Source organism: Bos indicus x Bos taurus, chromosome 5 (genome assembly GCF_003369695.1).
Source record: "Bos indicus x Bos taurus breed Angus x Brahman F1 hybrid chromosome 5, Bos_hybrid_MaternalHap_v2.0, whole genome shotgun sequence".
NCBI lineage: Eukaryota > Metazoa > Chordata > Mammalia > Artiodactyla > Bovidae > Bos > Bos indicus x Bos taurus.
Genome location: NC_040080.1, coordinates 12,420,011 through 12,434,337, shown reverse-complemented (window position 1 = coordinate 12,434,337; position 14,327 = coordinate 12,420,011). Strand labels below are relative to the sequence as shown.

General features: G+C 38.6%; 1 protein-coding gene across 30 annotated transcripts in view; it reads left to right on the top strand.

Moving 5' to 3' along the window:
- The window catches only part of WNK1 (WNK lysine deficient protein kinase 1), a 130,233-nt gene that overhangs the window by 47,106 nt on the left and 68,800 nt on the right, over positions 1–14,327 (top strand). For all 30 annotated transcript variants that reach the window (XM_027540988.1, XM_027540985.1, XM_027540984.1 and 27 more), the window contains exon 2: positions 8,551–8,723. In XM_027540988.1, the coding sequence (XP_027396789.1) occupies positions 8,551–8,723 (173 nt within the window). The remainder of the gene's footprint in view (positions 1–8,550; positions 8,724–14,327) is intronic.

Genomic DNA, 14,327 nt, shown 5'->3' with positions numbered 1-14,327 from the left:
ATGTACCAGGCTTTAGATATTTTTTATTTCCTTTTGGTTTTGTGCCTCTGAAAAAAGAAGGGTGGTGAGAATCTCAAGCCCCACGTTTACTTATTTGTGGCCCAGATTTGGGATGACGTGGAGGATGCTTAATGGTAGAACTATTAAATAAATTAGCACAAGTCTGGTTTGAGAGAGCACTCTAGACTTTCTTGTGTAAGTAGGTTATTTTTTCTTCCTGCTTTGAAACAGAGAACGTTTTGTAAGAAAATAAAATGCGAATAAAGATGAGCCAGAGGGAGAAGGGAGCAGTGGAGGAGGAGTTAGAACAGCTAGGTTCTTTTTTGCTCTTCTTTTGATGACTTGACCTATTGAGGAAAATTCAAATAGACTCTCTTCTCTACAGGATAGACCCTGTTCCTAAGGGTATCATATTGGAAGGTCATAATGAAATTTGTAGAAGGAATTTGTTGTTTAGTCGCTCAGTCATGTCCGACTCTTGCGACTCCATGGACTATAGTCAGCCAGGCTCCTCTGGCCATGAGATTTAGTAGACAAGAATACTGAAGTAGGTTGTCATTTCCTCCTCCAGGGGATCTTCCCGACCCAGGGATCAAACCCGTGTCTCCTGCAGGCAGGTTCTTTACCACTGAGCCACCATGGCTTTACTCTGTAGATTTGGCCATGTAAAACTCAGGTTTAATTTTCACAGGGTATTTCACAACACCTTAAAAGCCCTATTAATCTTTGTTGTTGTTGTTAACAGTTAAGAGTTTTTGCATGAGCATCATTATTTTGCTTCTATTAGTTATTTTCCCCACCTTTCCTCAAGCCTTCAAGCCTCAAGTCTGATTATTTGGGGATTTTCAAGAAGAAGAAGATGTTACCTGTAGTTAAAAAGCAAAGTATTTAGTAGATAGAAGACTTTAAGAGTACAAAATACTTTTCTTTGTTAAGTATTTCAATTCAAATACTATCTTTGAATTGTTATTTTAGACCATGAAGGCCTGTGTAAAAGAGGAATCTGGACTTAGTCATTTACGTGATAACTTTATGTGATAACTTTCTTTCAAAATACAGAATAATAATTTAAATTTTTGGTAAATATTTACTGGAACCCATGCTGCATGGGCCCAAACAGTGGTTCAAACTGCTGTTCTCTATGCCTGAAGACAAGTTTTTATTTCCATATTCCAACACCCAGCAATTCGTATCACTGTAAAAGATGGAGTAGGTGCTCAGGGCTGTGTGAAGTCAGTGTGGTGCAGACAGTGATAAACAGGGAGGACTCCAGCATTGACCTCACATACTCTAATCAAGGAGCTCCAGACACTGCTCTCCACCCATATTTTGATGGGTAGACTTATCATATGTGTTCTTATTTTAGTAGTAAAATTTTGAATATTGCTAAAAATAAAATGCATAGAAGTTTAAATGTTAATAAGTCTCAAGTGTCAAATTTTCTGGGGGTACAGATGTTAATTAACTAATAAAGGAAATATTTCTGATTTGATTTTATGAAAATCAAGCTCACTGTTTCAGTTAAGCAATTTGTTTGGAAGGTTTGTTTCTGGGGCTGATAAAATAATCAATAGGAAGGCATAGGATTGCTGTTTTAGAGAATACTGAAATTTAGGGAATGAGAAAATGCTTCCAGAGGATGTTTAAAATATACAGAGCAAGGAACTGGAGAGTCAAATTGCTGTAGGTCATTCTACATTGCATTTCTCACCCAAGAAGAAATTGCATCAGCAAATAATCTCCTGAGCACTGTTATTTGGACGGCACTGAGATGAACGGTTGTTTCACTTGTTGTTAGGCTCCCCACCTCCACCCCCAGCTGCCTGGAACTGTGCATGTTATGGGAGGCCATGTGACAGTGATCCTTGGTTTTGTTCATTTAGCCTGTCAAAACAATTTTATGTAGGTGGAAAGAAATGAATGAAACGAATAGAGTGGGTTAGCTGCATCAGCTCTCATTTACACCGAAGGTAATGAGTGTTGCAGTAGGGATAGTGTAGCAAGCCCCCAGAAATACCCAGTTTGATAGTGTTGGAGAAAAAGATGCCAAAAAGCAACAGCTGTGTTAATCTGCTCGAAATTTTCTTTGATACTTAGAGTTAGAAATAGGGACTTCCCTAGTGGTTAAGACTCTGCTCCTAATGCAGGGGCCTTGAGTTCAGTCCCTGCTCAGGAAACTAAGATCTCACATGCTGCATGGTGTGGCCAAAAAATAAAATAAAAAATAAATTTTACCATTGACTTCATGATAATTTGTCACTTAGCAATGTTTTTTTTAAGTGTCCAAGTCTCTCTTTTTTATATAACTTTTAAAGGTTACAGTCCATTTACAGTTATTACAAAATATTGGCTGTATTTCCTGTGTTGTACAGCACATCTGTATAGCCTGTCACATACGCAGCAGTTTGTACTTCCCACCCACCCCCCCCAACGCCATACTGGCCCCCTCCCCCGGTGGTAACCACAAGTGTGTTCTCTGTATCTGTGAGTTTACTTCTTTTTTGTTACATTTGACAAATGATAGTATTTAAACAATATATACTCCTCTTATTTTACCTTCAACTGTAGTTTATAATTTAGTAAAGTGCCTAGTTCTTTTCAGTGATCCCTAGTTAATAACAAATATCAACATGGCTCTTCTGAGAAGAAAAATGTTCTAGGAGCTATATAAAAATTAAGATATGTTTGTCTAGTTTAGTGAATGGAACATGAGCTATGAATCAAATCTTCATTTAATTTGTGCTTCTGCTTCTCATTGTGAATTTGAGGGAGACTCTAAATTTCTGTATCTCATGGGTTTTCTGAGAATGGGAACAGAAGTAAAACAACCAGTTGGTGCAAATAGCAAACACTTGACAAATATTAATTAAGAAGCCCCAGGTGTGCTTATGGTCTGTGTGCTTCTGTTAGTTTTCATCTCTTTTACATTGTTTTACAAATTCTTGTGGATGCTAAAATAGTGTAGTTCTCTGAGATGTGAAATTGTCCTAGATTAAGAAGTCTTATAGATAGAACAAGTTAACAGATTATTGAAAGAAACACCAAATTACTTGGTTGGACTTTTTCCCTACTTAGTCGGTAATATGTATTCATAGTTTTTTTTTAATTTAATCTATATTAATTTTGGGGGTGTGGTGAGTGTTACATTGCTGCACATGAGCTTTTCTCTAGTTGCAGCAAGTGGGGCTACTTGATGGTGTGTGGGCTTCTCATTGTGGTGGCTTCTCTTGTTACAGAGCACAGGCTCTAGGGCCTGAGGGCTTTAGTAGTTATCAGGTGCTGGCTCAGTAGTTGCTGCAGGTGCTCTCAGTAATTGTGGCTTATGGGCTTAGTTGCTTCTCGGGATGTAGAAATCTTCCTGAACCAGGAAGCAAACCAATGTCCCCTGCATTCCAAGTTAACCTCTAGACCACCAGGGAAGTCCTGTTCTCATATTTCTAATGTTAAAGAAGGTTCCCTTAAAATAAGTCATCAATAGCTTTCAGGGAGGATAAAAATCTATAATAGACACATAAAATAGTCTCCATTTACAGTATAGATGACTTTGAGGCAAAATTAGATAAAAGTTGCATTCAGCGTATTTATTCTGTAGAAGAAAATTGGTTGTAGATTTTTGTTGAGGAAGAAGTCCCTGTTTCGTTACTAGCGCTCCCCCCCCCCCCTTTATATTTTCCTATAAATGAGTAGTTGGCAGACTTTTTACAATGGCTTTTAACAAATCCTTTTAAAAATCAAAATGGTGGCAGCCTTGACCTTTGCAGATTGGTCGTAGTGTTTGAGTTGTGTTAAGTTACTGAGTCTCAGAGGCCCAAATTTAATCCTTACCTTTCTTTTAAGTCGTAAGAATTTATTTTATTCCTGAGGAAGTGCTAACTACTTGTGAAGAATGTACACACACTTTAGTTTTTGGAAAGCACATTCATGAATTCATTTAACACATGGCAGCTGAACAATGCTAAGTTGTCAGATGCTAAAGATAGAACCCTGAAAAGGCATTTTGTCACCGCTTTTAGAATAAGCCTCACTATAATATTACTTGTGACTAAGAGCTCTGAAAGAGGCATATAGATAGTTCATGTCACTGTACAGATAGGCAGGAGGGGATGATATAACCTAGAGTAGGGGGCAGTCAACAGTGCTGTCCGTGTGTGAATGACTGGACATTAACCGGGCGTAAAAGGCCCACGGGAGGGCATCCTGTATAGAAGGAAGCATGTGTGAGGGACCTGAATGGGAAGAGGCATGGCATGCTTGAGAAAGGAAGCATGAGAGTGACAAGAAAGAAGGCTCTGAGAGTGGGCAAGGGTTGTATTGTGTAGGACCTCGTAGGTCATGGGGGTTTTCTACCTTTATCCTAAAGGCTGCAGAAAGCTAGTAGAGAGTTTTAAACAGGATTATGACATACAGTACTTCACTGAGTCTAAGATTCCAGTTGTATGATGCACTCTAATTTCAGAGATGTTAAAAATGTGGAAAATGACATTTCTAAGAATCGATGAAGTGGGCATACCATAGAATTGATTAAATTGATGTTAAAATATTCTGACTGTATTTGGACAGAGTGGAATACACATTGTACAGGGGTAATAAGATTAGATGTGTGGAAACAGCTAGTAGGTTTACTGCAGAAATCCAGAGGGAGATCGTGACAGCTTGAATGAAATAGGATGGAGGCAGTAGAGAAAGACATGAATAAATTACTTTGAGTTTTCTGGAGAAAAGGTTTACAAGTCTTGTATATGTTAAAACACTTGTGGATAGCATAGAAACAATCTTTATGTAGATTATAAATTAAAATTTAAGTAACAATGTAGAGTGATTATGCTACAGTCTTGGTTAACCTCTAGTGACAGTTTCTGGCTATACCAGTTGAGAGAAAACATTTTGTTTACTATTAAGTACTGTAAACTACCTTATCCGGTACAATGTAAATTCCAAGTTTCAGCTGCAGTGGTCTACTGTAAGTGATACACTTTCCAGAGGCTCTAAACTCTGGTTGAATAAACACATTTAAGTGAATAAGTTTAAATCTCGTAGCTCACCGTTATTAAAGTTCTGAGCCTCCTTGCCTCCAGTCTATATCCTGCATTTCCGAGTTTGCCTTTAGCACTTTCTGCAGACTCTTGCGGTCTTAAGCATTTTGGGTATTCTAACACTAGAGCTCCATGCCCATGATCTCAGTGCTTAGGGTAGCCTGCTATGGTGGGGGACAACACTAGCTTGTGCACACAGAATTGGGTCTTATATCCAGTACTTGCTCTCGAAGTACTCTTTTTATAAATACAAATAAAAATGTTTTCTCTTTTTAATATCTATTAAGTTAATGCCTCTGCCTCTTACATTGGAAGGTCTAGACTAGCAGGAAACTTGTCTCTTACGTTTGTCGTATCCTATTGCCTGACACAGGGTACTCAAGTATTTAAAATCTAATTAACCATTTATGAAGAGAGACAATAATCGCTAAAACTGAAATGAATGTTGTATGCCTCAGAAAATAAGAGTACTTACCAAGACAAGTAGTAGACTATATATGAAAATATAAAAATTAAATATTACTTAATGGTAGGTAGAATATTATAATTCATTTGGCTCATGTGTGATTAGTCTTCTGATTGTTCTGAGAGTAGATTAACGTTACAGTTTCTTTAAGTTTTCATAATTCAGCAGTAATGTATGAGAGTTAACAGGTGATCTAGGTTTTCTTTTTGGAATAGTTTCCTGAAATGAGGACGTGTAAGAATATATGGTAAACAATAGTTTTTTAATAAAACATACATTAATAAACACTATTGTCAGTAAATGGAAAATGAAACAAGCTGAAAATTCTTCCCACTGTATAATACCAGATACTTTGAAAATTTTAATGAGAAGAACTACAAAATCCTATCCTTTTAAATGCATAGTTGAGCTTGTGGGGATGTCAGGATGATTTCCAAGGTTTAAAAACTAAGAAGAAACTAGAAACCAGAGTAGGAAAAGTGAATTGACACTGAGGTTTTTCTGGGACAGTTGCCAGTCTTGTTGACTAAGAGGCATGGTTTAAAGGGAAAGATATACCCATTTGAATGCAGAGTTCCAAAGAATAGCGAGAGATGAGAAAGCCTTCCTCAGTGATCAGTGCAAAGAAATAGAAGAAAACAGTAGAACGGGAAAAACTAGAGATCGCTTCAAGAAAATTAGAGATACCAAATGCAAAGATGGGCTCAATAAAGGACAGAAATGGGATGGAACTAGCAGAAGCAGAAGCTATTAAGAGGTGGCAAGAATATACAGAAGAACTATACAAAAAAGATCTTCATGACCCAGGTAATCATGGTGTGATCACTCACCTAGAGCCAGACATCCTGGAATGTGAAGGCAAGTGGGCCTTAGGAAGCATCACTACAAACAAAGCTAGTGGAGGTGATGGAATTCCAGTTGAGTTATTTCAAATCCCAAAAGATGATGCTGTGAAAGTGCTGCAGTCAATATGCCGGCAAATTTGGAAAACTCCGCAGTGGCCGCAGGACTGGAAAAGGTCAATTTTCATTCCAATCCCAAAGAAAAGTAATGCCAAAGAATGCTCAAATTACCACACAATTGCACTCATCTCACACACTAGCAAAGTGATGTTCAAAATTCTCCAAGCCAGGCTTCAACAGTACGTGAACCATGAACTTCCAGATGTTCAAGCTGGTTTTAGAAAAGGCAGAGGAAGCAGAGATCTTGGATCATTCTGCTTTATTGACTATGCCAAGGCCTTTGACTGTGTGGATCACAACAAACTGGAAAATTCTGAAAGAGATGGGAATACCAGACCACCTAACCTGACTCTTGAGAAATCTGTGTGCAGGTTAGGAAGCAATAGGTAGAACTGGACATGGAACAACAGGCTGGTTCCAAATAGGAAAAGGAGTACGTCAAGGCTGTATATTGAAAACAAATTGTATTAAAATAGTTATTAAACCTTTTGAATTTGTGATATAGTATGCATTATTAATGTATATATTTATAAGCTCTCCTAGAAGATCTGATGACTAGTGTAATTTCAAAGAATGCCTAGTGTGGTATTTTAAGATAGGAATGGTGTATCTAATCAGGGTAGTAGTAATAGTAACAGTAGTAGTAGTGGAAGTGGGTACTAGTACTGGTGGATCGAACCCAGGTCTCCTAGATTGCAGTCAGATTCTTTACCAACTGAGCCACAAAAGAAGCCCAAGAATACTGGAATGGGTAGCCTATTGCTTTTCCAATGAATCTTCCCAACCCACGAATCAAACTGGAATCTCCTGCATTGCAGGCGGATTCTTTACCAAGAGTTATTCAAGGGCAGCAATGGGAAAGGCTATCTAGTTACACAGGAGAGTTTACATTACGTCTTTAGTGTTTAAACACATTATGTTATTGTATGCCTGGAATAGTTTGTTAAAATATGTATTACGTGCTTTGGTAGTTGACAGTTTAAACTTTAATTTACAGGGCAATGCAGAGTTTGTGTGTATGGTGCTTTGTTAAAGGAAGAACATCAGATTAAGTGCTTTTCTCCATTTATCTCAGATAAGAAGTGAATTAACCAGTAAAGTGCCAGGCACTTTAAATATATGATAGAAACATGCCTAGTAGATTACTTCTTATAACAGTCCTATGAAATGAAGGCATACACAGTCATCCCTCAATTTCCTTGTGGGGGAGAGGGGAGAAATTAAGATCTCACTACTTCCAAAATGCAATCTTGTTTCATTATTAAATTGCATGTCTCTGTCAATAGGTGACTTACCTTGGAATTGGTAAATTAACGGTACCTAAAAACTGTGTATCTGAAGCACACATTAACCGTGAAGATAGTAAAATAATCTCAAGCGTGACCTTATAATCGAGAGTTTTCTTAAATACAGTTTAGCCTGTTCTCATACTCCCCGTAACAGGCTGATGAAGTTATTATTAGTAACTTCAGTGTTGCTGCGGCTGCTGCCAAGTCGCTTCAGTCGTGTCCGACTGTGCGACCCCATGGACTGCGGCCCACCAAGCTTCTCCGTCCATGGCATTCTCCAGGCAAGAACACTGGAGTGGGTTGCCATTTCCTTCTCCAATGCATGAAAGTGGAAAGTGAAAGTGAAGTCGCTCAGTCGTGTCCGACTCTTAGCGACCCCATGGACTGCAGCCTACCAGGCTCCTCCATACATGGGATCTTCCAGGCAACAGTACTGGAGTGGGGTGCCATTGCCTTCTCCCAACTTCAGTGTTAGGATGTTTTATTTTAACATTGTTGGTCATTATAATATAGCACATGTTTAGCATCTAAGTGTGACTATGTGGCTTGGTGTGTTTTTTTTATTTTAAACCATATTCTGTTTTTTTTTTAAGTTTCAGATATACAGCAAAGTGATTCAGTTATACATGTATCCATTTTCAAGTTCTTTTCCTTTTTGGTTTATTACAGAATATTGAGCAGAGTTCCCTGTGTTATACAGTAGGTCCTTTGGTTATCTGCTTTAAATATGGTAGTGCATACCTATTTTAGTCCCAAACTCCTAATCTTAAATCATATTCTCTTTTGCTTTTTGATTATAGGATCGAAAGTTAACAAAGTCTGAGAGGCAGCGATTTAAAGAAGAGGCTGAAATGTTAAAGGGTCTTCAGCATCCCAATATTGTTCGATTCTATGATTCCTGGGAATCCACAGTAAAGGGAAAGAAGTGCATTGTGTTGGTGACTGAACTGATGACATCTGGAACTCTTAAAACGTAAGTTTATCACTGTTAGAAAAGCTGACGAGGAAATAGAAGAGAACTTGAATCTCTTATTTCAGGCCTTATCAGTTCTTGTTGCCCAACATCCTAAGGAGGAAACGTTAGTATGGGAGCACATTCCCTGCTCACAAGGTCCTCTGGTGTATAAAGTGGTCTGGTAATTATGTGTTGGTAAGTATTAACTGAGACGTTGTCACAGAATAAGCCTAGTTACTTTTAAGTCATGGTGAATGCCGTTTCTAAAGTTGAGTGGCTGAGAGATCAGAAATCAAGTGACAAGGGAGCCCTCTAGTGGTTGAAATGAAGCTGAAGCTTATTGACAAGTTTTACCGATTTATTTTATCACTTCATATTGGGCAGTTTTTGCTATGTCCTTGCAAATTTTGTATTGAATGCCAATTGTATTGTGACATTTATACAGATAATTCAGTTTCCCACAGGAGCATCAGAAATTGAAGCCAAAACAGTTAGATCAATCACCTCTTCCAGGAATATGGATAGGTCAAGTATGGATAGTCCTGGGTCTCCTGGATGTACCCCTGTGCCTGTGCCCGTGGATGCATAAAAGTGACATGTGAAAAGCCAACAGATTATCTCTCCCTGCAAATTCTAATTTCCCTTCCAACTTTTCTAATATTTATGGCAACATCTTTATTCTAAGTTGTCCAGGATTCTTCTTATTCACATGTCTTTTTCTTTTCTTAGACTGTGCTCCAGGATTCTTCTTATTCACATGTCTTTTTCTTTTCTTAGACTGTGCTTAGACTGGTACTGTACCTGAGACTCGATAAATATTTGAATGAATTAAGGAAATTTGTGAAATTAAGGAAAATTGGTAATAGTTGTGTGTATCTTCTTGAGATTCTTTTTCTGGTTTGAATACTTAGTGGGTTGTCATTCTGTCAGTACACAGTAGTTTTTTTAATTTTGATAAAATTCATACAACATAAAATTATCCTGTTTAAGGTGTACAATTCATTGGTATTTATTACATTTACAGTGTTTTATAACCACATCTGTCAAGTTCCTAAACATTTTTGTCACCTTAAAAGAACACCCCATCCCCCTTCACATGCAATATGCTGCTACTGCTGCTAAGTCGCTTCAGTCGTGTCCAACTCTGTGCGACCCCATAGACGGCAGCCCACCAGGCTCCCCATCCCTGGGATTCTCCAGGCAAGAACACTGGAGTGGGTTGCCATTTCCTTCTCCAATGCATGAAAGTGAAAAGTCAAAGTGAAGTCGCTCAGTCGTGTCCGACTCTAGCGACCCTATGGACTGCAGCCTACCAGGCTCCTCCGTCCATGAGATTTTCCAGGCAAGAGCACTGGAGTGGGGTGCCATTGCCTTCTCCCACACGCAATATATTTTTTCTTTAATTGCACACAATTAAGTTTTTAGGCATTTTTCTTTTAAGTTTAATGTTCTCTTTTCCCATCCTCATCTGTTTCAGTTTCTGAGCCTCATAGCAAAGGCAGCAAGAGGTAAAGTAGAAAGAGCTCTGGACCGTAGTTGGTGTCTGCTCCCTGCTCTGACTTTGGCCAGCTGGGATTTAGGGCAATGAGAGCCCCTTCCCTGGGCCTCAGTTCTCCATGTGTAAAATGCATGGTTGGACTAGCTGATCTCTAGGATTTGTGGATGGGAATTTTTTTTTTTTTTACTGTGGTAAAAAACACATAAAATTTACTGTCTTCATCATTTTTAAGTGTATATAGTTTAGTACTTTAAGATACATTCATGTTGCTATGTAAACAAATCTCAAGACTTCTTCATCTTCCGAAACTAAAACCCATCAAACAACTCTCCATTCTCCCTACCAACTATTTTGTCTCTAAGGGTTTATCTGATCAAGATATTTCATATAAATGGAATATAAAATATGTGTCTGTCCTTGGCTACTTTCACTTACCATCTTTTCAAGGTTCATGTTGTGGCATATATCTATGCTTTATTCCTTTTTATGACTAAATAATGTTTTGTGGATAAACCACAATCTGTTTATCCATTCACTTGCTGATAAATATTTGGGCTGTTTCTACCTTTTGGCTATTGGGAATAATGCTGCTCTGAACATTTGTGTACAAGTGTTTGAGTACCTGGTTTTATTTCTTTTAGATCTATGTTCCTATGAGTAGAATTGCTGAGTCATATGGTAATTCTTTACCTTTCTGAGGAACCACCAAACTGTTTTCCACAATGGCTGACTCATTTTACATTCCTGCTGACACTCAATTCAAAAATGGGCAAGTAATTTGAATAGATATTTCTCCAAAGAAGATACAGACATAGCTAATACACACATGAAAAGATGCTCAGTGTCCTGTCATTAAGGAAACACAAATCTAAACCACATGAGGTAACCTGTTAGGATGGTTATTATCAGGGCTTCCCTGAGGATCCTGTGGTTAAGAATCTCCCTTGCAATGTGAGGAATACTGGTTCAATACTGGTTCAGGAAAATCCCACCTGCCGTTGGTGACTGACCCTGTGTGCCACAACTAATGAGCCAGTACTCTGGAGCCCATGCGCTGCAACTACTGAGCCCACGAGCTGCAGTTAGTAAAGCCAGCATGCCCTAGAGCCTGTGCTTTGCAAAAGAGAAGCTACAGCAATGAGAAGCCAGTATGTATACTGCAGCTAGAGTAACCCCTGCTCGCCACAGCTAGAGAAAGCCCACGTGCAGTAACAAAGACCCAGCAACCAAAAATAAATAATTTCTTTTTTTAAAAAAAGAATGGCTGTTATCAAAATGACAGATAACAAGTGCTATGGAGAAAATAAAAAACTGTTGTGCATTGTTGGTGGGGATTAAATTGGTGTAACCACTATGGAAAACAGTACAGAGGCTCCTCAAAAAATTAAAAACAGGACTACTATATGACCCCACAATTCAGTTTCTGAGTATTTACCAAAGAAACTGAAACACAGACTTAAAAAGATAATATGTACCCCCATGTTCATTGCAGCATTATTTACACTAGCTAAGTCATGGAAGCAACCTACATGTCTATTGATGGATAAATGGATAAAGAAAATATGGTATGTATATCTATAATAAAATACTATTCAGCCATGAAGAAGAAAATCTTGCCAAAAACATCGATGGACTCTTGAGGGGGTTGTGCTAAGTGAAATGAGAAAGACAAATACCATATGAACAATACCAAAAAGCCAAACTCATAGATAACAGAGAACAGATTGGTGAGGCAGGGGCAAGTGCATGCGAGTATGAAATGGGTGTGGACAAAAGGTGCAAACTTCCAGTTGTAAATAAAAGTCTTAAGAATGTGATGTATAGCATGGTAACTACGGTTAATAATACTGTGCTGTATATTTGAAAGTTGCTAAGAGAGTAGATCTTAAAAGTTCTCATCACAGTAAAAAAAAAAAGTTGGAGTTTTGTGATGGATTTTAACTAGACTTACTGTGGCGATCATTTCACAATATATACATATTTGAATCATCATATTGTATACCTTAAACCAACATATGTTAATTACATCTCAATAAAAAAATAAATGGAAAAGAATATGAAAAGGAATATATATATGTATAACTGAGTCACTTTGCTGTGTAGTAAAAATTAAAGCACGTTATCAACTATACAATTTATTCAATAAAATAAAAAAATAGAATTAGCATATGGTTCAACAATTCCACTTCTTGGTATATACCCAGAAGAATTAAAAACGGGGTCTTAAAGACATACTTGTACACCCGTGTTCATAGCAGCAGTATTCACAATGGACCCAAAGTCGAAGCAATCCACGTGTTCATCAGTGGAAGAATGGATAAGCAAAGTGTGGTGTATATGTACAATGGAATATTTTTCAGCCTTTTTAAAAGAGAAGGAAATATATGGTATATGCTATAACAGGAATGAACTTTAAGGGCATTGTGCTACCTGATAGAAGCCAGTCACAGAAAGACAAATACTGTATGATTCCATTTACATGAGATACTGAGAGTAGGCTAATTCATAGAGACAGAAAGTTGGGTGATAGTTGCATGGCCTCAGTGGGGAGGGGAAGTGGAGCGTCACTGTTTAAAGGGTATAGCGTTTCAGTTTCACAAGATGAGTTCTGGAGATGGATGGTGGTGATGATTGTGCATAATAATATGAACATGGCTCTGACAGTAAAGAATGCCCTAAATGTGGGAGACCCAGGTTCAATCACTGGATTGAGAAGATCCCCTGGAGAAGGGAACGGCAACCCACTCTAGTATTCTTGCCTGGAGTATCCCATGGACAGAGGAGCCTTGTGGGCTATAATCCATGAGGTCTCAGAGTTGGATACAACTGAGTGACTAATACTTCAACAACTTCAGGTGGTACATTTTATGTTCTATGTATTTATCATACTTTATTTTAGTGGAGGGGGACCAAGTGTGTTGACTTTTCTCAAAAAACAGAGTGGAAGAATAGTGTCCAGTTCCTTTTTTGAAGCCAGCATAACCCCAATACCAAAATCCTAAGATACAGCAAAAGAACTTGATAGAGCAGTGTCCCCCGTGAATATAGGTACCAAATTCCTTTACAAAATAATAGCAAATTGGATTCTAGCCATCACACTGTTGTTGTTCAGTCGCTCAGTCATAGTAGACTCTGCAACCCCATGGACTGCAGCACGCCAGGCTTCCCTGTCCTTCACTGTCTCCCAGAGTTTGCTCAAACTCATGTCTTTTGAGTCAGTGATGCCATCCAACCATCTCATCCTCTGTTGCCCTCTTCTCGTCTTGCCCTCAGTCTTCCGCAGCATCAGGGTCTTTTCCAGTGAGACGTCTCTTCACATCAGGTACCAAAGTATTGGAGCTTCAGCTTCAGCATCAGTCCTTCCAGTGAATATTCAGGATTGATTTACTTTAGAATTGACTGGTTTGATCTCCTTGCTATCCATGGGAATTTCAGTATGTCGGTGACAAATAGGGTTTATCCCAGGATTGCCAAGTTGGTTTAACATAGAATGAATTAATGTTTTTCAACACATTAACACCCCACTCCAGTACCTTTGCCTGGAAAATCCCATGGATGGAGGATTCTGGTAGGCTGCAGTCCATGGGGTCACGGAGAGTCGGACACGACTGAGCTACTTCACTTTCACTTTTCACTTTCATGCATTGGAGAAGGAAATGGTAACCCACTCCAGTGTTCTTGCCTGGAGAATCCCAGGGAGAGGGGAGCCTGGTGGGCTGCCGTCTATGGGGTCGCATAGAGTCAGACACGACTGAAGTGACTTAGCAGCAACAGAATAAAAACTGTATGATCATTTCAGTATATGTGGAAAAAGTATTTGACAAATCAGCATCTATTCCTTACTAACAACTCTTAGCAGACTTGGGGTGGTAGGAAACTTCCTCAGACTGCTAAGAGCATCTGTGAAAAAGCTTTATACATCACTACTTCCTGGGAGGTGAGGAACACAGCACAGATGCCTGCTTTCACTGCTTATGTTCTGTATTGTTCTAAAGGGGCCTGCCCAGAACAAGAATGGGGAAACCAGGAAAAAACAAAAAGATAGGAAAGGAAGAAATAAAACTGCTCCTGTTTGCAGATTATGTAATTGTTTACATAGAAAATTCCAGTGATTCTAAACATTT